This window comes from Anomaloglossus baeobatrachus, chromosome 12, assembly GCF_048569485.1.
Source record: "Anomaloglossus baeobatrachus isolate aAnoBae1 chromosome 12, aAnoBae1.hap1, whole genome shotgun sequence".
NCBI classification, from domain to species: Eukaryota; Metazoa; Chordata; class Amphibia; order Anura; family Aromobatidae; genus Anomaloglossus; species Anomaloglossus baeobatrachus.
In genome coordinates, this window is record NC_134364.1 from 121,081,110 (window position 1) to 121,108,380 (window position 27,271).

The 27,271-nt window shown below is 44.5% G+C and overlaps 1 protein-coding gene across 3 annotated transcripts in view; it reads right to left on the reverse strand.

Annotated features, from left to right (window-relative positions):
* Window positions 1-27,271, reverse strand: part of LOC142257877 (contactin-associated protein-like 5) — a 512,033-nt gene that overhangs the window by 131,072 nt on the left and 353,690 nt on the right. For all 3 annotated transcript variants that reach the window (XR_012727671.1, XM_075330145.1, XM_075330146.1), the window contains one exon: window positions 21,306-21,425. Coding sequence is in view for 2 of the 3 variants with exons in the window: in XM_075330145.1 (XP_075186260.1) it covers window positions 21,306-21,425 (120 nt within the window). In the remaining variant the exon portion in view is untranslated. The remainder of the gene's footprint in view (window positions 1-21,305; window positions 21,426-27,271) is intronic.

The window sequence follows — 27,271 nt, forward strand, 5'->3', positions numbered from 1 at the left end:
TAATCGGACCGAGAAAACAATCGCAGCATGCCGCAGGTGTAATGCAATCCTGTTTCTCTCTCACCCATTCAAGTGTATGGGGCGAGAGAAAAATCGCACTGCACTCGCAGTACACCGGTGTACCACGAGTGCAGAGCGAGAATCGCAATAGCCGGCTATGGAAGAGAGAGGGAGATAAATCCCTCCCTCCCCTCCTCAGCGCCTGCCTGTCCCTCCGCAGCACCGGCCCTCCCCTCCTCAGCGCCGGCCCTCCCCTCCTCAGAGCCAGCCCGCTCCTCCTAAGTGCCGGCCCTCCCCTCCTCAGTGCCGGCCCGCTCCTCCTCAGTGCCGGCCCGCCCCTCCGTAGCACCGACCCTCCCCTCCTCAGAGCCAGCCCGCTCCTCCTCAGTGCCGACCCTCCCCTCCTCAGAGCCGGCCCGCCCCTCCGCAGCACCGCCCCCCCCCCCCCTCAGTGTTGGCCCGCCCCCCACAGCTGAGGTCCACTCACACGATCGGACCTCAGTCGCAGGGACACTTGCATGTCACTCGGCTCTGCTGTACTGCCAGTGTGAGCCGAGTGTCATGCGAGGGGATTGCAGTAATCCCCGTGTGGCCCCAGCCTTATGGCCACCAGATATTCCCTTTGTCTCCATGTGAGTCACCTATTGTCTGTGTTTGCAAGGCTTTGTGATGCAAAAACGAAACTTACCAGACTTCAACCTCTTCCTGCCCTGGATGGAAGGACACTATAAAATACATAAAATACAATACCCTGTAGTGACCAATCTCAGGAGCGCTACACATGCGCACTCTGCTCTTCATCTTTGGGATGATAGCATATTTCTTTCCATGAGCCATCATCATCCAGAGGATTCGTCCATGAAGTAAGGGGTCTCCTACTGCGGACAGAGCCTAATAAATGCATGTGCGAACAGATGTTGTTTCTGTGCAGGTGCCAGATTTCACCAGACTATGTGGATGATGATATAGCCAGGTAAAAACTCACACCTCTGCAGACTCATCCCCAGCTTGCGCATGCGTACTTATATTTTAGGCTCTGCCTGCATTAAGGTAGAGTAAAGTGCACATGCGCGAGCTGGCAATGTGTATTTGGAGGCGCAATATTTCCCCTGTGTATGTAGATGACGCAAAAAGTGTCATCCACATCAATCAGAGGAAGAGTAAGGTGATCAGTGGCGCAGAGGAGGGATAGATACAGCAGCAAGGATGCCCATTAGACCAGACCGTTCAGATTTACATACAGCATTTTAAAATTTAAACTGTTTTTTGGGGGGGTATATACTGTATGAGGGGGTCAGGTGATAATATACACCTTTATGGAATGTAGCACAGGCACTGATGAAGGTTGTGGTCTTTGTTCACACGTGAAAAATCTAGTGACATGTTCCCTTTAATAGTAAAAAGCTTGTAAGCACTCCACATCTTCTCCAAAAAAATGTAATATGCAATAAATTATAACATTTCTTGCATTTACGAGCCCTAACTAATATTTATGAACATGGGAGTAACCCTTTGGGTCTTGTATAAAACACGAGCCTATGGCTCTACGACTAAGTACAAGTCAGACTTAAAACGCGTCAGTACTATTGACTGCTTATGATTAGTGATGAGCGAGTACTAAAAAGCTCGGGTGCTCGAGGCTCGGGCCGAGCATCCCAAGATACTCGTGTACTCGGCCCGAGCACCGAGCCCAATGTTATCCTATGGGAGACCCGAGTATTTTTGTGAAATGACCCCCGGCCAGCATGTAGAAACCCTAAAGATGTCACAAAAGTCTCAGAAGAGTGCTCAAATGACATGGCAACAGCATGTGGAAGACCCCTTGAAGCATTTATCACTCAAAAGTCACAGCTGTGAACAATTTTGTCCACGTTTTACGCCATTTTTACGGACTCACCAGAAAACCTTCCAAAATGACACCAAAATGAATTTTCATGGCGGAAATGTTAAGGGCACATACCCAATAGTGAGATAGAGGTAATGTATGTTACTTTTTGAGATTAATACATGAAAGATTTTACGTAAAACCTTGTGTGGCACTCCGATGTCCAAAACGCACGTTTTGTGCTTTTTACTAGCGATGTCGGTCATTTTTTTTTTCATACTATCTCCCGTCGTCGGTCGGTCTCTCTGTCTTGTCTGTCCCCCTCTCACAGTCTGTCGGTCATTCTCCCCCCTCTCTCTTACTTACCGTTCCCCGATCACTGCCGCGGCGCTGCACGGCTGTTCACTAAACTCCGGTGGCTTTTCCTCTTTTGAAAAAGCCGGCCGCTCATTAATCAATCTCCTATTCCCTGCTGTCCTGCTTTTCGGCGCCTATGATTGGTTGCAGTGAGACACGCCCCCACGCTGAGTGACAGGTGTCTCACTGCACCCAAACACAGCAGCCGGTGTGTGTGTGTATACTGTGCAGTGAAATAAATAATTAAATCATTTTAAAAAAACGGCGTGCGGCCCCCCCAATTTTAATACCAGCCAGATAAAGCCATACGGCTGAAGGCTGGTATTCTCAGGATGGGGAGCTCCACGTTATGGGGAGCCCCCCACCCTAACAATATCAGTCAGCAGCCGCCCAGAATTGCCGCATACATTATATGCGACAGTTCTGGGGCTGTACCCGGCTCTTTCCGATTTACCCTAGTGCGTTGGCAAATCGGGGTAATAAGGAGTTAATGGCAGCCCATAGCTGCCACTAAATCCTAGATTAATCATGTCAGGCGTCTCCCCGAGATTCCTTCCATGATTAATCTGTAAATTACAGTTAAAAAACACACACACCCAAAAAATCCTTTATTAGAAATAAAAAACACTAACAAAGTCCCTCATCACCAATTAATTAACCCCGACAAACCCTCCATGTCCGGCGTAATCCACGGACCTCCAGCGTCGCGTCCAGCTGTGCTGCATGAAGGTGACAGGAGCTGCAGAATACACCGCCGTTCCGGTCAGCTTCACACAGCTAATGAGATGAGTAGCGCGATCAGCTGCTGTCACTGAGGTTACCTGGATCCAGCGGTGGCCACGGGTAACCTCAGTGACAGCTCAGCTGATCGCGCTACTCACCGCCGCTCCGGTCAGCTCCATGCAGCAATTGAGGTGAGTATAGCGATCAGCTGCTGTCACTGAGGTTAATCACGGCACCGCTGGATCCAGCAGTGGCCGGGAGTTACCTGACTGACAGCAGCTGATCGCGCTACTCACCTCAGTTGCTGTGTGAAGCTGACTGGAGCGGCGGTGTATTCTGCAGCTCCTGTCACCTGAATGTAGCAGAGCTGGATGCGATGCTGGAGGACTGTGGATTACGCCGGACATGGAGGGTTTGTCGGGGTTAATAAATTGGTGATGAGGGACTTTGTTAGTGTTTTTTATTTCTAATAAAGGATTTTTCGGGTGTGTGTTTTTTAACTGTAATTTACAGATTAATCATGGAAGGTATCTTGGGGAGACGCCTGACATGATTAATCTAGGAGTTATTGGCAGCTATGGGCTGCCATTAACTCCTTATTACCCCGATTTGCCAACGCACTAGGGTAAATCGGGAAGAGCCGGGTACAGTCCCAGAACTGTCGCATCTAATGTATGTGGCAATTCTGGGCGGCTGCTGACTGATATTGTTAGGGTGGGGGGCTCCCCATAACGTGGAGCTCCCCATCCTGAGAATACCAGCCTTCAGCCGTATGGCTTTATCTGGCTGGTATTAAAATTGGGGGGACCGCACGCCGGTTTTTTAAATTATTTATTTATTTATTTTACTGCACAGTATACACACACACCGGCTGCTGTGATTGGGTGCAGTGTGACACCTGTCACTCAGCGTGGGGGCGTGTCTCACTGCAACCAATCATAGGTGCCTGTGGGCGTGGAAAGCAGGGAATATGAGATGGCTGTGTGCAGAGCACAGCGTGCCCGCCGGTATAAAGGCTCGGTCACGCTGTGCAGGCCGGCCAATCACTGCAATTCCACAACTAACAGGGCTGTGGCATTGCAGTGGTCTGCCAGCCAATCCCTGCATGAGGGCTGGCTCTCAAAAGAGCGCCAACATGCAGGGATGAATACCACGAGTACAGCACGAGTATCGCGAGATTACTCGGTCCCCGCCGAGTAGCCCGAGTACAGTGATACTCGTGCGAGTACCGAGTAGTAACAAGCATACTCGCTCATCACTACTTATGATACTATTTTAATAGTCACAATTAAGATTTTTTTTTTTCTAAATTTTCTGTGCTTAATTGAAATATTTATCTATTTCTATTTGGGAGCCATATCAGGGTTGGTTATACCATTATGGAACAACTTTGCTTGGTTATTTGCTTGAATGTTGCCGTTTTGCTACGAATGCACAATTTACAGGAAAAAAATAACTTATGCAAATAAAAGTCTTAAGTAAGGAAGATTCAGGGTTTTTTATCTCACTTTCCGGATTGTGACGTTGAGTTTATGGATTCTGGTTGTCAGCTGTTGAGTTTTTTCCTAATTGCGCAGACAGTGCGGTGTAGATTCTGGCTCCATTTCTATAGTATATAATGTACCTGTCATAATATGCTCCCTGGAAGGAGCGAGCGGAGGACAGAGCATTGTTATGACGCTGCAATCTGTCCCATCTCAGTAATTAAACAAATCTATCATTATGATTTTATCCTGAAAATGGAATTGCGCTTCTGCCTGTCACAATCAGCCGTAGAGAAGCCTCGGCTGACAGCCACAGATGGAGCCTGTTCTCCTTCGCACTGAAGAATAGAGGTTTCTTGTTCTTTTCTTCTTAAAGAAAGTAGAGGCTGAAGAAGGAATTTTGAGCTGAAGTAAGTTATAAATGACATTTCTCCAGCTGATTCCTCATTTGTAAGCCACGGGAGGGATTGTATGTTCAGTAGGGTGGAATGATCTCTGCGACCGGGCCCATCGGTGCAGGGGGCCCACCAGCCCTAGCCCCTGCTTTAGCTGGATGTGCGTCCGAAGGTACACTTTCAGCTGAAATGCACTGCTGTGCAGAAACCCGCCGGGTCCCTCCACTTCGATGCACGCTACCGGCCAAACAGACGCCGGCAGCTTTCATTGGCGTCCCCATGACTGAGGCGGCGCATGACAATGACATCATGTGTTGCCATAGCACAGACGCCGATGAAAGCTGTCGGCCACTGTGGGCCGGCTAGAGAGGAAGATAATGAGCAACGTGGGAGCCAGGGAGTTGGTGAGTACAGTGTATAATGTACAGTGTACAGTGGAGGGGGACAGTATATACCAGGAGGCGCCCAAAAGATGAATGAATATATATATATATATATATATATATATATACCAAAAGGCGAAAAGGCGGACAGTATATACCAGGAGGTGCCCAGGACAGGAATATATATACCGGGAGGGTGACGGTATATGCCAGGAGAGGGACAGTATATACCATGAGGGGTCCAGGTGAGGAACACATATACCAGGGGGGTGACTGTATATACCAGGAGGGAGACAGTATATATCAGGAGGTGTCCAAGAGAGGAATATATATACCAGGAGGGGGACAGTATATACCAGGAAGTGGACAGTGTATGCCAGGATGTGGGATATATACACTACCGTTCAAATGTTTGGGGTCTTCCAGACAATTTTGTCTTTTCCATGAAGAATCACACTTTTATTTATCAAATGAGTTGCAAAATGAATGGGAAATTATTAGAAATGATGATTTTTACTTGAAATAATAATTTCTCTTCACACTTGGCTTTCGGCACAGAACGCTCCTTTGCAGCAATTCCAGCTTTGCAGACCTTTGGCATCTAGCTGTTATATTGCGGAGGTAATCTGGAGATATTCCCCCCCATGCTTCCCCCCTCCCACAAGTTGGATTGTCTTGATGGGCACTTTTTGCACCATACGGTCAAGCTGCTCCCACAACAGCTCTATAGGGTTGAGATCTGGTGACTGAACCCCTACATTACAGATAGATACCAGCTGCCGGCTTCTTCCCTAAATAGTTCATGCATAATTTGGAGGTGGCTTTGGGTCATTGTCCTGTTGTAGGATGAAATTGTCTCCAATCAAGCGCTGTCCACAGGGTATGGCATGGCGTTGTAACATGGAGTGATAGCCTTCCTTATTCAAAATCCCTTTTACCTTGTACAAATCTCCCACTTTACCAGCACCAAAGCAACCCCAGAGCATCACATTACCTCCACCATGCTTGACAGATGGCATCAGGCACTCTTCCAGCATCTTTTCAGTTGTTTTGCGTCTCACAAATGTTCTTCTGTGTGATCCAAACACCTCAAACTTCCATTCATCTGTCCATAACACTTTTCTCCAATCTTCCTCTGTCCAATGTCTGTGTTCTTTTGCCCGTATTAATCTTTGCCTTTTATTAGCCAGTCTCAGATATGGCTTTTTCTTTGCCATTCTGCCCTGAAGGCCGGCATCCCGGAGTCACCTCTTCACTGTAGACATTGACACTGGCGTTTTGCGGGTACTATTCAATGAAGCTGCCAGTTGAGGACCTGTGAGGCGTCGCTTTCTCACACTTGAGACTGTAATGTACTTGTCTTGTTGCTCAGTTGTGCAGCGCGGCCTCCCACTTTTCTTTGTACTCTGGTTAGAGCCTGTTTGTGCTCTCCTCTGAAGGGAGTAGTACACACTGTTGTAGGAAATCTTCAGTTTCTTGGCAATTTCCCGCATGGAATATCCATCATTTCTAAGAACAAGAATAGACTGTCGAGTTTCACATGAAAGTTCTCTTTTTCTGACCATTTTGAGAGTTTAATGGAACCAACAAATGTAATGCTCCAGATTCTCAACTAGCTCAAATGAAGGTCAGTTTTATAGCTTCTCTAATCAGCAAAACTGTTCTCAGCTGTGCTAACATACTTGCACAAGGGTTTTCAAGGAATTTCTAAACATCCATTAGGCTATGTGCGCACAGTGCGTTTTTCGCAGCGGTTTTGCGCGTTTTTCGGGTGCATTTTTGGCCTCAAAACTGCAGGACTTTGCTTCCCCAGCAAAGTCTATGGCGGGCTTTGCACGCTGCGACATCAGTAACAATGTGTTACCGATGCTGCAGTGATAGTCCCGCCCCCGTCGCACGTGCAATATCTAGTGAAAGCTGCCGTAGCGATTATTATCGCTACGGCAGTTTCACACGCACATACCTGCCGTGCGACGTCCCTCTGGCCGGCGACCCGCCTCCTTCCTAAGGGGGCGGGTCGTGCGGCGTCACAGCGACGTCACACGGCAGGCGGCCAATTGAAGTGGAGGGGCGGAGATGAGCAGGATGTAAACATCCCGCCCACCTCCGTCCTTCTCATTGCAGCCGGCGGCAGGTAAGGAGATGTTCCTCGTTCCTGCGGCTTCATACACAGCGATGTGTGCTGCCGCAGGAGCGAGGAACAACATCGCACCTGTCGCTGCACCGGCATTATGGAAATGTCGGAGGCTGCAGCGATGATACGATAACGACGCTTTTGCGCTCGTTCATCGTATCAAAAAGGATTTGCACGTTGCGATATCGACTGCGACGCCGGATGTGCGTCACTTTCGATTTGACCCCACCGACATCGCACGTGCAATGTCGCAACGTGCAAAGCCGCCCTATGAGTTTTCATTTTTGCTGTCCGCACACATCTGGTTTTTTTACCTGCGTTTTTGAGTTAAAAAAAAAAAATGGACATGTCAGTTCTTTCCTGCGTTTTTCTGCGTTTTCCGCCCATGCAATGCATTTGAAAAACGCAGCAAAACGCAGAGATCAAAAACAAAGCAAAACGCAGCCAAAAACGCACCAAATCGCGGCAAAAACGCATGTGTTTTTTGATGCGTTTTTTCGACGCAGGTGCGTTTTTGTGCGTTTTTAGCAGCCAAAAACGCACAAAACCGCAGCGTCAAAAAGACGCAGTGTGCGAACCTAGCCTTAGTCTTCTAACACAGTTAGCAAACACAATGTACCATTAGAACACTGGAGTGGGGGTTGTTGGAAATGGCCCTCTATTCACCTATGTAGATATTGCATTAAAAACCAGATGTTTGCAGCAAAAATAGTCATTTACCACATTAACAATGTATAGAGCGGATTTCTGTGTAATTTAACGTTAGCTTCATTGAAAAAAATAATGTGCTTTTCTTTCAAAAATAAGGAAATATCTAAGTGACCCTAAACTTTTGAACTGTGGTGTATACTGGGATCGGGGGCATATATAACAGGATGGGGGGCATATATACCAGGATGGGCACATACAGTATATACCAGGAGGGGAACATTACTACATAATGGGAGGGAGGGCAACTCATATGTCTTTATAGGATTTAGAACACAAAATTTATTCATACATCTGACCAACATACAGGGATGGGGGGCCCAGCTCCAACGTTTGCTCTGGGGCCCACTGAACTCTAGCTACGCCACTGGCTTCGGCCACAATTAGCTACCACTATATTGATTACTTTTTGTATTTCTGGTTCGAACAGGATTAACCTAAAAGGAATCTTTCACCAGGTTTTGCTACCCCATCTGAGAGCAGCATTAAGCAGTTGTGATAAAATCACTGTTTATCTGCTGCAGATCTTCTAGTTCTCTAAATTCTTAGCTCTGTATAACCCTGCCCTTTTAGTGCTGACTTGAGGACCACCGCAGTGAAGGATCCAATTACGGTACTCAAGTTGGGATTACAGAAGGTTTGGTTTATTAAACAGGCAGAAATTAAACATTATGGAAGTGAACAGGGGACGTTAGACTGGCAACAGTTAAGCATTGACACACAGAAAATCCTAACTGTTGTGTGTTAACAGTATGTCGCCCCAGCTATCACAAAGATTTCCACAACACGAACTTAGCAGACACAATAGATTAGTAACTACACTGCAATAGTGACCTAGCTGGCCTTCGCTACTCAGGCCGTGTGGATACCGCGCACTAGCTACGTAGGCTTACTCTAATGCCGGCGTCACACGGTACGATATATTGGGCGATATGTCGTCGGCGTCACGTCGTTAGTGACGCGCATCCAGCATCGTCAGAGATATCGTAGCATGGGACACCTCCGAACAATGGTGAACGAGCAAAAATACTCACCTTATCGTTGCTCGTTGACACGTCGTTCATTTTCAAAATGTCGGTCCTCCTTCTGTGCTCCGGTTGTTCATCGTTCCCGTGGCAGCACACGTCGCTCCGTGTGACACCTCGGGAACGACGAACACAGCTTACCTGCGTCCCGCCAGCAATGCGGAAGGAAGGAGGTGGGCGGGATGTTATGTCCCGCTCATCTCCACCCCTCCGCTTCTATTGGCCGACTGCCGTGTGACGTCGCTGTGACGCCGAACGTCCCTCCCCTTCAGGAAGTGGATGTTCGCCGCCCACAGTGACGTCACCCGGGAGGTAAGTACGTGTGACAGGGGATTAACGACTTTGTGCGCCACTGGCAACTAATTGCCCGTGATGCACAAATGACGGGGGTGGGTACGATCGCTTGTGCGATCGCAGGATAGATCGTCCCGTGTGACGCCGGCATAAGCCCTACCAAGTGCGCACAATGGAACAGACTCATGGTCCAATCAAGAAGGAACTGGTTCCCTCCCAGGGTTCAATGCTGTGATCCCCATCAGTGCATACTTCTCCTTACAGCGCAGGGGGAACTCTTCTTCTTCCTCGGAGTTGCCGTTCTCAAGAATGTCTCAGTCCGGTACTTGCTCTTAATTCTTCAGGGCTCTCTCATGGTCCAGTTTGCAGTAGCTTTCACAAATTGCTGCTCTCCGACAGTAAACTGGAAAAGTTCTTCCATACCTCACAGGCAACCCGAATGCTCCAGTTCCCGCCTAAACTCTTCTCCCACTCTTTCTCTCTCTTTCCGCACTTTTTGGGTTAGGCTATTCCAAGTTCACAGTTCAGAGGGGGAGCGCTGGCCAAGCCAGACAGTCCAGAACATAAGGAACAACGGCGGAGCACAGTCTCTTAAAGTCACAGTACCTTTCAAATATATAGTAGGGGTGATAACCCTACACCCACATCACTGATTGGCAGTTTTTTGTGTACACAATCCAAAGTCAGAAAGCTACCAAATTGTGGACTGGGTGTGGTTGTACAGTGCTCATGAATATAGAGGACTACCTGGCAGCAGATTTACTAGTCCTCTAGTAATAATTTCCTGTTGATAACACAGTGAGCTTATCAAAACTATAGCGTGCAGCTCAGTAAGTGACAAATCGCTGGAATCAGAGTTTCTGTCTCTACATTATGGTGCTTTCAGATTATGTTGCAAAAACATTGGTGACATGCACAGACTTCCCCATTATGCTGCAATAGTCAAGAGTAAAGTTAAGTGCCTGTTACAGGTCCTGCAACTGCCAATTTGGTATCAGGTCCTGCAACTGCCAATTTGGTATCAGGTCCTGCAACTGCCAATTTGGTATCAGGTCCTGCAACTGCTAATTTGGTATCAGGTCCTACAACTGCCGATTTGGTATCAGGTCCTGCAACTGCCAATTTGGTATCAGGTCCTGCAACTGCCGATTTGGTATCAGGTCCTGCAACTGCCAATTTGGTATCAGGTCCTGCAACTGCCGATTTGGTATCAGGTCCTACAACTGCCGATTTGGTATCAGGTCCTACAACTGCCGATTTGGTATCAGGTCCTACAACTGCCGATTTGGTATCAGGTCCTACAATTGCCGATTTGGTATCATGTCCTGCAACTGCCAATCTGGTATCAGGTCCTACAACTGCCGATTTGGTATCAGGTCCTACAACTGCCGATTTGGTATCAGGTCCTGCAACTACCAATTTGGTATCAGGTCCTACAACTGCCGATTTGGTATCAGGTCCTACAACTGCCGATTTGGTATCAGGTCCTACAACTGCCGATTTGGTATCAGGTCCTACAACTGCCGATTTGGTATCAGGTCCTACAACTGCCGATTTGGTATCAGGTCCTACAACTGCCGATTTGGTATCCTGATTTGATTTTCTCATTAGAAAGTTTATCAATCTTCAAACTTTTAGAAGGGGCTATGTGACAGTGTATGACATACATGATCCTCTACATGGTGACGGACAGTTTACACAATATAGCATCATTAAATGAAGAGGAGCTAATCTCAGTAACTTATGGATGTCAATGTCTCTGCAGATTCATAGATGATATTTCACAATTTAGTACCGATTGATGAATAAAATATAACCATAGATTGTAGTTTAAATAAGATCTAAAATTGGCTGTATCCTCATATCTATCCAAAATAGATAGAAATTGGGTAAAGCTACAGTACTACAGTGGGGGAAATAAGTATTCGATCCCTCGCTGATTCTGTAAGTTTGCCCACTGACAAAGACATGAACAGTCTATAATTTTAAGAGTAGGTTAACTTTAACAATTATAGATAGAATATCAGAAATAAAATCCAGAAAATCACATTGTACAGTATAAGTTATATCAATGTATTTGCATTTTGCAGAGAGAAATAAGTATTTGATCCCTCTGGCAAACAAGAGTTAATACTTGGAGGCCGTCCCCTTGTTGGCAATACAACAGTCAGACATTTTTTGTAGTTGATGATGAGGTTGCGCACATGTCAGGAGGAATTTTGCTCCACTCCTCTTTGCAGATTGTTTCTAAACCATTAAGATTTTGAGGCTGTCGCTTGGCAACTCGGAGCTTCAGCTCCTCCATAGGTTTTCTATGGGACTAAGGTCTGGAGACTGGCTAGGCCACTCCATGACCTTAATGTGCTTCTTTTTGAGCCACTCCTTTGTTGCCTTGGCTGTATGTATTAGGTCATTGTCATGTTGGAAGACCCAGCCACGACCCATTTTTAATGTCCTGGTGGAGGAAAGGAGGTTGTCACTCAGGGTTTTACGGTACATGGTTCCATCCATTATCCTATTGATGTGGTGAAGTAGCTCTGTGCCCTTAGCAGAGAAACACCCCCATAACATAATGTTTCCACCTCCATGCCTGACAGTGGGGACGGTGTTCTTTGGGTCATAGGCAGCATTTCTCTTCCTCCAAACACGGCGAGTTGAGTTAAGGCCAAAGAGCTCAATTTTCGTCCCATCTGATTACAGCACCTTCTCCCAATCACTCTCAGAATTATCCAGGTGTTCATTGGCAAAAACTACAGATGGGCCGGCTGCACATGGGCCTTCTTCAGACGGGTCGGCTGCACATGTCCCTTCTTGAGCAGTGGACATTTGGGGGCACTGCAGGATTTTAAGCCATTACGGCGTAAGGTGTTACCAATGGTTTTCTTGGTGACAGTGGTCCCAGCTGCCTTGAGATCATAAATGAGTTTCTCCCGTGTAATTTTAGGCTGATCTCTCACCTTCCTCCAGATCCTGGAGACCCCATGAGGTGAGATTTTTGCATGGAGCCCCAGATCGATGTCGATTGACACTCATTTTGTGTTTCTTCCATTTTCTTACTATTGCACCAGCAGTTGTCTCCTTCTCCACCAGCGTCTTACTAAGGGTTTAGTAGCCCATTCCAGCCTTGTGCAGGTCTATGGTCTTCTCCCTGACATCCTTAGAAAGCTCTTTGGTTGCCCATGTTGTAGAGGTTAGAGTGTGACTGATTAATGGAGTCTGTGGACAGAAGTCTTTTATGCAGGTGACAATGTAAGACATCATCTGCAATGCAGGGAACGAGGGGATTAGGAGCGTCTAACTGTCTGTAGCCAGAACTCTTAATGGTTGGTAGGGGATCAAATACTTATTTCTCTCTGCAAAATGCAAATAAATGTATATAATTTATAAAATGTGATTCTCTGGATTTTATTTTCGATATTCTATCTCTCACTGTTAAAATGAACCTACCCTTAAAATTATAGATTTTTCATGTCTTTGTCAGTGGGCAAACGTACAAAATCAGCAAGGGATGGCATACTTATTTCTTGCACTATATATAACTGAATAAAACATCTCCTTCAAAGGGAACCTGTCAGTGCACTATTTACATATGGCAATAGTGGTATGGCTGTGTAGATGATTGCCCCCCATTACAAATGATACTTTTTGTGTAGAGCTCTGATGTGCCAGTCATAAGAAATCTAATTTAGAAGATATATGTAAATCAGGCACTGGGGCGTGTCAATGCACTTGAAAGTAGCAGTCCAAGTGTACTAAGACACTGTCATGATTCATGCTTAGTTCTGCCGTTCCTTGGCTGGAGCTTGTATCCTGCCTCCGGGAGAGGGCTGTTTGTTCTTGCCTCATTCCGGCATCAAGTCGCCATATCTTGGTGCTGCTGCCCCCGGGACGCCGCCAGTGATATTTCTAGCTCTGCTGTGTGCTCCGTTCCTTTGCGGCGTTCTCTGGTTCTTGTCCTGCTACTCAATATTGTTTGCCCTGATTTTCACTCCCCTTACTTGATCTGACTACCATCCCTCTTGCCTGACCTGACCTCCGCTCCCCTGACCTGACCTCCGTTTTCCCAGCCTGTCCTCCTCTCCGTTCCTCCTGCCCGTCCATACCTCCATCCCTACTGCCAGTCCTTTTGTCCGTACCCCCCTGTCCTCCGGTCTCCTGTCCGGTGTCCTCTCCTCCCTCTCTTGTGCTTACTTGCTCTCCCGGTGTCCGACCTCGTCTCTGTTCTTTGACGTTGACTTGTTTTCTCCTCGCTACCAACATCCCATCCCAGCCTAGACCCTGACTGGTCGACTATCACCGCTCTTGTTAGTGACGTCTAAAGGGCTTCTAACTACACGCAGGAGTTCTTTTCCTACCTGAGTCGCTGCGCCCCCTAGTGGTAGCTTAACACCCACACCTAGTGCTCTTCTACCCCTGGTTTGCATATGTCTTCTACACCAGATCTCTCAGGATGTGCACATCAGAACGCCACTAAAATGTATTGTTTTTGATGGGGGACAACTCTCTACACCGCCATACCATGACTTTCAGATGTAAATATGCACTGATAATTTCCTTTAAACAAAAAAGGTCTTGCATAGAAATTCAATTTTACTGCCTTGCCAGCTTCCATGGCCCCTAGAATATCCCAGTATCTACATCTCTATGTGGCCATGTTACAGGTTTTGTGCTGCCCCTTCTCAGGGCTCCTTCATTAATTGCTCTGCTAAAGCTTTGACAGTTATGATGCAACTTTAGGCTCTTCAAGATACAACAAAGGAAGCAATTATAACCTAAAGAGCCTTCTGAGCTTTTGGTGAGACGGATGACCGATATTAGAAAATAAAGTACATTAGATATCAATCCAAACAGCTCCAGCAGCTGCTCCCAAGTGCGGCTAATAAAGTGCTCCAATACGTGATAAAAGGGATCTAAGTGACAAAAGAAAGAAAAGTGAATATGTGAGACACATTTTGGTTTATTTCCATAGCACTGCAGAGGACAACCTGCTTCTTAAATATTGTGAGAACGAACCATATATATTACACTGTCATCTAACTCTGAAATGAGTATTAATAAACTCAATTTAAAGGGGTACATGATACAGTACCTACAAGTAGTATTCAACCCCCTGCAGATTTAGCAGGTTTGATAAGATGCAAATAAGTTAGAGCCTGCAAACTTCAAAGAGCAGGATTTATTAACAGATGCATAAATCTTACAAACCAACAAGTTATGTTGCTCAGTTAAATTTTAATAAATTTTCAACATAAAAGTGTGGGTCAATTATTATTCAACCCCTAGGTTTAATATTTTGTGGAATAACCCTTGTTTGCAATTACAGCTAATAATCGTCTTTTATAAGACCTGATCAGGCCGGCACAGGTCTCTGGAGTTATCTTGGCCCACTCCTCCATGCAGATCTTCTCCAAGTTATCTAGGTTCTTTGGGTGTCTCATGTGGACTTTAATCTTGAGCTCCTTCCACAAGTTTTCAATTGGGTTAAGGTCAGGAGACTGACTAGGCCACTGCAACACCTTGATTTTTTCCCTCTTGAACCAGGCCTTGGTTTTCTTGGCTGTGTGCTTTGGGTCGTTGTCTTGTTGGAAGATGAAATGACGACCCATCTTAAGATCCTTGATGGAGGAGCGGAGGTTCTTGGCCACAATCTCCAAGTAGGCCGTGCTATCCATTTTCCCATGGATGCGGACCAGATGGCCAGGCCCCTTGGCTGAGAAACAGCCCCACAGCATGATGCTGCCACCACCATGCTTGACTGTAGGGATGGTATTCTTGGGGTCGTATGCAGTGCCATCCAGTCTCCAAACGTCACGTGTGTGATTGGCACCAAAGATCTCAATCTTGGTCTCATCAGACCAGAGAACCTTGAACCAGTCTGTCTCAGAGTCCTCCAAGTGATCATGAGCAAACTGTAGACGAGCCTTGACATGACGCTTTGAAAGTAAAGGTACCTTACGGGCTCGTCTGGAACGGAGACCATTGCGGTGGAGTACGTTACTTATGGTATTGACTGAAACCAATGTCCCCACTGCCATGAGATCTTCCCGGAGCTCCTTCCTTGTTGTCCTTGGGTTAGCCTTGACTCTTCGGACAAGCCTGGCCTCGGCACGGGTGGAAACTTTCAAAGGCTGTCCAGGCCGTGGAAGGCTAACAGTAGTTCCATAAGCCTTCCACTTCCGGATGATGCTCCCAACAGTGGAGACAGGTAGGCCCAACTCCTTGGAAAGGGTTTTGTACCCCTTGCCAGCCTTGTGACCCTCCACGATCTTGTTTCTGATGGCCTTGGAATGCTCCTTTGTCTTTTCCCATGTTGACCATGTATGAGTGCTGTTCACAAGTTTGGGGAGGGTCTTAATTAGTCAGAAAAGGCTGGAAAAAGAGATAATTAATCCAAACATGTCAAGCTCATTGTTCTTTGTGCCTGAAATACTTCTTAATACTTTAGGGGAACCAAACAGAATTCTTGTGGTTTGAGGGGTTGAATAATAAATGACCCTCCTAATAAACTTTTCTCAATTTAAAAAAAAACAAAAAACAAATAACATTCTTTTTTGCTGCATTTCACACTTCCAGGCTGATCTACAGTCCAAATGTCACAATGCCAAGTTAATTCCGAATGTGTAAACCTGCTAAATCTGCAGGGGGTTGAATACTACTTGTAGGCACTGTATTTATAATCTATCCTTAGAGAGAATCTATCAGCAGATATGTGATAGGTAATATGAAAGCAGCATAATGTAGGGGCAGAGACATTCCAGGGATGTATCACTTACTTGGCTGTGTTTTGTTGTTCCAATAAAATAAGTGTTTTATCAGCAGGAGATTATCAATACAAGACTAGTGGTATCATGCCTCATGGTTCAATTATTCCCCCACCACTAAATAGCAACTTTCTGTCAATATGCAGTTGACATAGAGGCAAGCAAATCAGTGGGCTGTATAATCAGGGTGGGTGTCATGATCCATGCCTGGCTCAGCCGCCACTGAGCCATTGCTGGTATCTTATCTCAGAGTTACAGATCACAGGAGGGGTTATTCCCATTCTGCCTTGTTCCGGAGGACAAGCTGCTATACCCTGGCAATGCTCCTCCGGAATAGTGCCTGTAATAGTTCCTGCTCTGCCACGTGCATGCCTGGCTCCCATGAGTTAACCTGATCTGTCCTGCCTCCCTGCTGCCTAGTCCTCACGTGCATTTTATTCTGTTTGTCCATCCCTCATCTTCTGATTCCCCCGTTTCTGTCTGTTGTTGTTGTCCCACTCCTATCTGATTGTATTAGCAGCTTGTATGGTCCTAGGGTCCTGTACCCCGTCGGTGCGTAGTTCCGAGAGTACTCCACTTTACTCCAAAGGCAACCATCTCTTCTTGGTACCAGGTCACCGTTAACCCGAGTCAGGGTGTCACTTCACTTCCACCATCACACCTCTGCAGTCACTATTCAACTGACTACTCATCACAGTCTGCACCTCCCACCTGGTCAACTAGTGGACTGGATTGGCTCCACCTCTAGGCGGCCATCCGTGGTTCCACCCTAGCTAAGTATCTTTGTATGGGGTATTTTTTGGGGAAAACTGGGATTACCTGGGTTTTTGGTGTTACCGGCACTGGGGTTCTGGGTCCTTAAGGGGGTAGGCCCTGCATCCTGGTGAGGATGCAGAAACTTGTAGCACCCTGATGGGTTCAGGGGCGCTACACTTTGACTCCCTGGCCTCTGACCTGTATCCTCAGCTCTCTCTCCCTTCTGCTGTATACGTGACATCCCGGCTCCTGACCCCTGGCTATCACCTGACTACGATTTGTTTACGCCTGTGCTATTGACGAGACCTCCTGTTGCAGACCCGGATTTCTGACTTCTCTATTGCCCTCTTGTGGGTTATTTGCTAACTGCACTTTAGAGATCTCTCTCCAATCTGTCTCAGTGCCTCCACAAGCGAGCGTGACAGCGGGATTATACTGGGCTCAACATTCTGAGGTCTGCTAGATCTGCAGCAGAGAAAACACTGATTCTATCACAACACTACACACAATAAACTAAGTGATACATCCCTGGAATCCAGGTCTGTGCTTCTCATGCTGCTGTCAAATTACATAACAAAAACCTGTTAACATTTCTGGGCATTTCTGTGTATTTGGGGCTTGGAATAGATTGATGTTGGCTGAACAATTGTTCAACTGACAGCTAAATTTGTACAAGGATATCTTTAGGGAAAGTTATCAATATTACATTGGGGAGCATTCCAGAAATCCATATCAAACAGCTATTAATACATCTGATGGTGGCAAGTTGTAAACATTTAATTGAATTGCACTTCACAGCTCCATTGAATGTGTAGCTGCCGCCGACCGGTACTGCAGACCGGCTCCTATTCAACATCTCTTAGCTTGAGAAATCTCCCTCCAAGTGTCATTTGTGTTCTGTAGGGCAAATAAAGTGAAATATTGTGCACGCTGCAATTATTGATTCTACAGCTAGGTGGCAGTGTTGCATTGTCATAAACAAGCTCTTTCTTAACAGCACTCCATGTGGTCAGGAGTGGTATTGCAAGTTAAACTTAAGCCAAAAACATTACTTGAAAACTTTTCCCAATCCATGAACTCTTAATACTTTATTAACGTTCTCTGGAGATAATTTCCACTTCGCATTGCAATGACTTACCTAGAGATTTATGTCTCACGGTATAATAAATTATCAAAGTCATTTAAAGGACATACTCTCCACAGTGACACACATTTTTTAGGATTAACCATGACAGTAGTGACTTGTCTTACTGCACTATCCGGATTAGATCATGAAGGGATTTCCCATATGTACAAAAGCAGTGAAATTCTCCCTCCAGCTACATATTAATACTTAAATGAATCCATCATCGCCGCTATTCACCAACTTAATGATTTCAACTTCAATGTAGATTTCTAACCTCCTCGTCATTATGAGGAGCTAAATTTCCCAGAGGTTCGAACTAGATCCATCTCCAAAACCCTGAAGTGGGGGAAAAAAAAGAGCAGCCGGAATTACGGCTGACGAGTAAGGCTAAGGTTAATAGCTTCTGGAGAAGAGACGCGGGAGCCGCGCAGAGAGGGGCAGACTCAAGAGGCTTGATGAGAAATTAACATGAATTAGCATAAAATAATCAAATAGGGTTAGATATGCTACATTAGTAATGAAAAAACTTCAAATTCTATTAATGTAAATTACGAGTGGAGGTGAGAGGCGTACAGTAATATACAGGATGAAAGAAATGGAGAGCGCAAAATATCTCCACTGCCGGATCCAACCGTAAAGCTGCTCATATTGGTGAGCACAGTCTACAGCACCGTGGGTGAACTCCGTCGTAAAGTAATGTACTACTGTGAGGCTACATCCAGAGACGGGGGCAGATATCTCCTCACACCTCAGTCCCTGATAGATCTTAGATAGACAAGCATTTGTTTTTAGGTCTCCTGTAACAATAAGGTATTGCTTTGTTTTTCCAGAGACCAGAAGTGTAATTCCCCACTCCTCAATGGCACCTACTCTCTATCTCCCAACAGTCTCCGATCCAATTGGTCAGTCTTCAATTTGGGGAACTTTCCATGAACTCAAGTGATTGTCCTGACCTGACTTCAACGCCATCTATATCCTCAGAATACGGATATAGTTGAATATAAAAGTGGAGCAAGACGCCAAAAGATCTTTGCTTCACTAGGACTTTTGCAAGGACTTTTAAGTCACTTGACCTGAGACTATCACATACACAAGACAGACTTGTATGAGACAAAATCCCCAATATGTCATATTGGGAGAAGATACTGGTGGTCACATGAGTAATGTGTACCAGCAGGTAAAGCAGTAACTCCATAGAAGCATGAAAAAACGGGAGGAGATAGAGTATATAATGCCCAAACATGTGAAAGCTGTTACGGTTCCGTTGTGCATAAAGTTCTGTATCGTTGTGCCGTGCTCTCCTGCAGAGCTGGTATATGTTGCTTATGGTGCAGAATGTTTTGCAGGATGAATGCTCTGTGGGTTGTTTCACAGCACTGGGTGTCACGCTGGTCCTGGGAGGTGCTCTCGCAGATGCTTCATGTTCCCGATAATTGCTCTGCTTCTTTAGGAAGTGTGATTGCTAAGGACGCCACCAGTCGTATTTTCTGTTTACAGTTCTTCTGTTGGGTCCTGTGGTGCTCAGTGTTCAGATCTTGGTCTCTCGACTCCGGACTGCTGTTTACCCATCTCTGCCTGTCCCCCCCCCTGCTTCTGTTGTGACTTTCTGGCTTCTGACCTCAGGCTTCCTCCTGATCACGTCCTCGTCTGCTACCTGAATTTTGTATGTACTCTCCTAGAACCCTGACCTTCGGCTTGTATTCTGACTTTGTTTCTGTCTGCCCCCCGTGTACTGTCGTGCCCTCCTGGTTTATGATCTCGGCCTGCCTGACTACCTTTCCATCTACTGCATACTAGTAGTGTCTAGCGCTACCTTGTCGCAGTCATCACAAAAACTTATTATGTGACAAAATACAGTGGTTTAAAAGCAGTGAAACTTGGTTTGTGTATACATAAGTAATACAAGGTGACATCATATGGAATAGCACAATCCAGGACGTGACAATCCAAATATTTATACATGAATATGTATCATCCTTTTAAATTGCATGAGTGCATATGACATGTAACCACCATGGATCAAGTGAAATGCATAATAGGTACAGCATAGAATTGCACCTCCCAAAAAAATGCTAATTAACCTAACAAGAAGGGTATGCCCATACATATCATGAAAGGTGGAAAAAGTATGTTGCTATGACATCACATACCCATCTAGAAGAGTGAAAAGCAGTGCTGTCACAAAGGAACCCAACCAAAGGACCCCAGCGTACATTTCACATTTTTTTCAATCAAATAAATCAGTTTGCTTTATCAGGGGAGAGGGATAGCATTTGGTGCTCCAAGCGTAGCTGTTTTTTATGTCTGCAGGAAACAACTGAGAGTGGTTAAGTTCCACCTAGAAATCGTCCGCAAAGTGACACATGCACGTGTCAACACCCCCTCTGGGAGGGCAATCCGGTCGTCAAATAGGGAGCCACGCATGTCTGCTGGTGGGGACACATCACTCCCATGCATGCGCACATCATCCATACACAGTGACAGTGCTAGCCTGTGGAGCACCCTCCGCACACGTACACACGCGCACAGTATTGTCAGCATCAGCCCCAGATGGCAAGGCATAGGAAATACCAAGGTTGGGTATGCAGTCTTCTGAAACAGTGTTTGGGCTTCTCTGGCAAAGATGTTCACGTTTCTCTGGGAACTGTGTTCAGTCTTCTCTTGGAACCGTGTTCGGTCTTCTCTGGGAATGGTGTTCGGTCTTCTCTGGGAATGGTGTTCGGTCTTATCTGGGAACAGTGTTTCGTCTTCTCTGGGGACGGTGTTTGGTCTTCTCTGGGGACGGTGTTTGGTCTTCTCTGGGGATGGTGTTTGGTCTTCTCTGGGGACGGTGTTTAGTCTTCTCTGGGAACAATTTTTGGTCTTGTCTGGGAACATTCTTCGATCTTTTCTGGTAACTTTGCTCGTTCTTCACTGGGAATGGTGATGGGTCTTCTCTGTGAAAGGTATTACTCCAACACACATGCACACAAGACCATTCTCCTTCAAGTTCAGATGGCAACGCCTCACCTCTTTAGTTGTTCCAGCCTTTTATATTTAACAATTGAACCAGAACCCTCACCTGGACCAGCGTCTCTTCCTAACTTTTCCCTCGAGGAACCACACACTTCACTCCTTATTTCCTATTTAGTCTTCCCAACTAGTAGATGTTGATGTTTACTTGCAAATATTGTAAGATGCCAACTAAGTGTGCCTTCTGATCACCACCCCCTTACAAATGTACAGACAGTGTAAAAATACAATGTTATTTATAGCATTTTAACTTTGCAGCTCTTTTTCAAGATCTGCTAAAACTTTTCTACAATACTGTAAATTAATTGAAAGAACTTCTTACCGGTTATGTTACAGTACACACGGACCGGTCCAAGTGGCCCACTTCCATCCGAATCAATGTAATAGTAATTAGATGGGAATCCCTTGTGTCTGTAGGCCTCACAGGACTGTTTATACAAAGCTAGCAATGGAAAAATAAGAAAAGCAACATGTTAGTTTTTGGAAGAAAAGGACAAAGTATTTGCCAATTTCCACACTTTTTTTTAAATGACATCATACTTTGATATTGCTGCATAGAGAACATGAAACCATCAGTCTGGATAGTGTCTGTCCCAGGCCACCAGAGGTCTTCCTTTCATACAAAATGCCAGAAAAATGTTATCTAAGGGTGTTGCGTTCCACACTTGTGCCGCAAGGACATTTTATAACTGCTGAGGTGTCATGGAACATCTCATTGTAAAACTCCAAAATTGGATATACGAAGGAGAAATCAGTGTTTCCAAAATGCAAATTGCTAATAACGTTCCAAGGTTGAGGCCTCATCAACTATCAGTCTAGCAGGGGTCGAATCCTGGGTTCAAATCCCTGTGTTTGTGTGGGTCTCCTCCAGGTTCCCAGTTTCCTTCTACACTGCAAAGACATAATAATAGGGAATTGTGGTGTTCCCCTATAGGGACATGAGGCAATTTGCATATTTCCCAGAGGAGCATTGTGGTTTAAAGGTCTCCTCACCACTGGAATGCTGGAATGGTGTGGTGTCAGTCTCCGAAAGGAGAATAGCTTCCCCATTTAGACCCTATAGGAATAGTAATGAAAATGTCTGTAAAGCATTTCAGAATATAATGGTGCTTAAAAAAAAAATTATATATATATATATATATATATATATATATATACTGTATACAGTCATATGAAAAAGTTTGGGCACCCCTATTAATGTTAACCTTTTTTCTTTATAACAATTTGGGTTTTTGCTATTTCAGTGTCATATATCTAATAACTGATGGACTGAGTAATATTTCTGTAATGAAATGAGGTTTATTGTACTAACAGAAAATGTGCAATCCGCATTTAAACAAAATTTGACGGGTGCAAAAGTATGGGCACCTCAACATAAAAGTGACATTAATATTTTGTAGATCCTCCTTCTGCAAAAATAGCAGCCTCTAGTCACTTCCTGTAGCTTTTAAGGAGTTCCTGGATCCTGGATGAAGGTAGATTTGACCATTCCTGTTTACAAAATAACTCCAGTTCAGTTAAGTTTGATGGTCGCCGAGCATGGACAGCCCGCTTCACATCATCCCACAGATGTTCAATGATATTCAGGTCTGGGGACTGGGATGGCCATTCCAGAACATTGTAATTGTTCCTCTGCATGAATGCCTGAGTAGATTTGGAGCGGTGTTTTGGATCATTGTCTTGCTGAAATATCCATCCCCTGCGTAATTTTACTGTGGGTAGCAAGTACTTTTCTTGGAATGCCGTGTTTTTTTGCCTCCATGCATAACGCCTTTTTGTATGACCAAACAACTCAATCTTTGTTTCATCAGTCCACAGGACCTTCTTCCAAAATGTAACTGGCTTGTCCAAATGTGCTTTTGCATACCTCAGGCGACTCTGTTTGTGGCGTGCTTGCAGAAACGGCTTCTTTCGCATCACTCTCGCATACAGCTTCTCCTTGTGCAAAGTGTGCTGTATTGGTGACCGATGCACAGTGACACCATCTGCAGCAAGATGATGTTGCAGGTCTTTGGAGGTGGTCCGTGGATTGTCCTTGACTGTTCTCACCATTCTTCTTCTCTGCCTTTCTGATATTTTTCTTGGCCTGCCACTTCTGGGCTTAACAAGAACTATACCTGTGTTCTTCCATTTCCTTACTATGTTCCTCACAGTGGAAACTGACAGTTTAAATCTCTGAGACAACTTTTTGTACCTTTCCTGAACAACTATGTTGAATAATCTTTGTTTTCAGATCATTTGAGAGTTGTTTTGAGGAGCCCATGATGCACTCTTCATAGGAGATTCAAATAGGAGAACAACTTGCAAGTGGCCACCTTAAATACCTTTTCTCATGATTGCATACACCTGCCTATGAAGTTCAAAGCTCAATGAGGTTACAAAACCAATTTAGTGCTTCAGCAAGTCAGTAAAAAGTAGTTAGGAGTGTTCAAATCAAGAAATTGATAAGGGTGCCCATACTTTTGCACCTGTCAAATTTTGTTTAAATGCGGATTGCACATTTTCTGTTAGTACAATAAACCTCATTTCAATCCAGAAATATTACGGAGTCCATCAGTTATTAGATATATGAAACTGAAATAGCAAAAACCCAAATTGTTATAAAGAAAAAAGGTTAACATTAATAGGGGTGCCCAAACCTTTTCATATGACTGTATATATATATATATATGTACACACACATAAATATATATGTGCAGAAAATAGAAGAGATCCAGCAAAGAATTGGGAAATCCATGTGGCATAAAAACTTGTAAATTTATTCGTAGAAAAAATTAAAAATATGACAGAGCTGAGGACATAAAGTAAATGCAAGACAAATGCATTACGGACAATGCATTTTGGAAGTGAAAGCCGCCTTCTTCATGGTCCAAGCCAAAACAATGTCCAAGCCAAAACAATGCATCCGTCGTTTGTGCATCATGGGCAACTCACTGCCCGTGGCGCACAAAATCGTTAGGAGCCGTCACATGGACTTACCTGCCTAGCAACGTCGCTGTTGCCGGCAAACCGCCTACTTTCTAAGGGGGCGGTTCGTGCGGCGTCACAGCGGCGTCACTAAGCGGCTGCCCAATAGAAGCGGAGGGGCGGAGATGAGCGGCTGTAACATCCCGACCACCTCCTTCCTTCCTCATTGCTGGCGGCTGCAGGTAAGCTGTAGTTCGTTGTTCCCGGGGTGTCACATGTAGCGATGTGTGCTGCCTCGGAAATGGCGAACAACCTGCGTCCTCAATAATCAATGATTTTTTGAAAATGAATGACGTGTCAACGATCAACGATAAGGTGAGTATTTTTTATCGTTAACGGCCGTTCTTTGGTGTCACACGCAACGACGTCGCTAATGATGCCGGATGTGCGTCACGGAATCCGTGACCCTGGCGATATATCGTTAGATACATCGTTGTGTGTGATAGGGCCTTTAGTTCTGATATTTTTCAGCACTTATGCTTTTTTTTAAGTCACTTTCCTTTTTTCTCTTGTAGCATTAGTTGCCGTTTTTGGTACCAAATTCATCAAAATAGCTTAGGCGATTTAAAAATTTGACGCAAAGTAAAAAAGGTCTACCTTACTGTTTTTGCAACTCTTGACACACAAAGCACACATTGGCACCAAACGTTGCTAAATTTGGTTTACAATTTTGCCATACTGAAAAATACAACAAGAAGGACTTGAGTTGAGCGGAGTGGAGTTGCGCCCAGTTTTGTGACTTTTTAAAATGTCGCAATTGATGAATCAGGCTAAAACCTGTGAAATTGGTAGAATCCACTCAAAGCAAAAACAAAAAAAAAAAATCAAAAAAGGTAAGCACATATAAAATTGATTTAACAGAAAGTAGAAATAGAATAATATATTGGGTGAAAAAAATATGCAAAATACGCAAAACTATACAAAAAAATCAGGTGCAAAGGCAATGATGAATCTGGGCCTATGCAGTTTGAGTTTTTAAATCTGGTGCCAGATACTTTTTGACTAACCGTTCATAAGGTAAAAGGTAGAAGGAAACAAAATTGTAGCATTTTCGTAATTTGTCTATTGTTATTATAACAAAAACCTTTTTCCTTTGTTGTTGCTGCCTTTGAACCCAATGAACCATTATCATGGCATTTTATTCTGAAGACCCATGACGTCATCAGGAATGTCAGATTTTTTATTTTTTTATTTTTTTTTTAAGGCATTTCAAGTTATACATTAAAGGGAACCTGTCAGGTGTAATATGCAGCCAGACCCACCCACAAGCAGTCCTGGGTGTATATTGTTAATCCCTGCCTAACCGTCCCGGTATACACTAGCATAGATAAAGAGATCTGTACAAAAAGTATTTTTAAAGATCTCATATTATATGCTAATGAGTGAGGGGACTAGTCTTAAAAGTGTTACTTCCCTTGGCTAGTCGGCCCCCTTAGCATGTAAGCACGCCCCTGTGGGCTCCTGTGGGCGTGCTAACACACTAATGAATGCGCAACATCAGAAGATGGTCATGCTCACCTCTCTGCTGCCATTGTAGTCCTGGATTTCGGCTCAGTGCGCACTACATGGGTTTGCAGCCAGGACTCGTACACCCAGCTTCATAGTGAGCATGAACGAAAGTCCACGATCATGCGCACTGAGCCAAAATCCAGGAGTTGGATGCAATGACAGCAGAGAGGTGATCGTGTCTATCATCTGATGCTGCATTATCATGTTAGCAAGCCCACAGGGGCGTACTAACATGCTAAGGGGGCCGACTAGCCAAAGAAAGTAACGCCCTTGCAAATAGTCCATGGCATCAATAGCATATCATATGGGATCTTTAAAAATATTTTTTCTAAATATCCCTTTATATATTCTACTATATGCTGGGCCAGTTAGGCAGGGATTAGCAATATTGATCGAGAATTGCTCGTGGTTCCCAGTGCATATTGCACCTGAGAGGATCCCTTTAACCCCTTCAAACTCAGCCTGTTTACACCTCCCTGACAAAGCCAAATTTTACAATTCTGACCAGTGTCACTTTATGTGGAAATAACTCTGCAACAAATCAACAGATTCCGGTGATTCTGGGAATGTTTTTTCATGACACATTATATTTCATATTAGTTGTATATTTAGGTAAAATATTGTTTTGTGAAAATATAAGAATTTTAGCCAAAGTTAATTTTTTTTTTATTTTAAAACTTTTAATTTTTATGACCTTAAACCACAGTTTTGTCACAGAAAATAATAAATAAAACACATTTACCAAGTTTGCTTTACATCAGCACTATTTCTGAAACATAACTTTATTTTGTTAAACTTTTAATCCTTTTAACTTTCTATCAGCAATTTCTCATTTTTCCAACAAAATTTACAAATCCTATTTTTTTAGGGACCACATCACATTTGAAGTGACTTTGAGAGGCCGAGGTAACAGAAAACACCCCAAAGTGATACCATTTTAAAAAAAAAACTGCCCCTTAATTTGTTCAGAACCCCATTTGAGTAGTTTATTAAACCTTGAGGTGCTTCACAGGAATTAAAGCAATGTGGAATGAAAAAATGAAAACAAAAAAAATCCCATCCCATTGCTTTTGCCCTATTTTTTTCATTTTCACAAGAGTGATAGGAGAAAATGGACCATGCAATTTTGTTGTGCAATTTCTCCTAGTACGCTGATACCCAATATGTAGTGGGAAAACATCTGTTTAGGTGCACGGGATATCTCAGAAGGTAAGGAGAAGAATTTTACTTTTGAAACACAAAATTGGCCAGGATCGTTAGTGGATGCTATGTTGCGTTTGGAGAGCCCCTGATGTGCGCAAACAGTGGAACCCCCCCATGTGACCCCACTTTGGAAAGTACACTTGTCAAGGAATTTATCTAGATGTGTGCTGAGCATCTTAAACCCCCAGGTGCTTCACAGAATTTTATGACATTGAGCTGTAGATATAAAAAAAAGTTCCCTCAAAAATGTTATTTTAGCCATAAATGTTTAATTTTGAGTCGTGCAACAGGAGAAAATGCACAATTCAATTCGTTATGTCATTTCTGTTGAGTACGCCGATAGAGAGGAGTTGGTGGAGGAGAAAAAAGAGAGGACTGAGGCATCCTCTCCCTCACTATCAGTGTCGGAGGCCACTTCGGAGTATACCTCCGCAGCCGAATATACTCTTTGGAAAGAGCAGACATTTACATTTTTCACAGGGAGAATATGTGGGTGTCTGTAGTGTTTTCACATGTATTCTGTAATAAAAATGTATTATGATTTGTTTGGTTTAAACTTTATTGAGTAGAATAAACTTTACTGCATTAGAAGAAAAAAATGAAACGGAG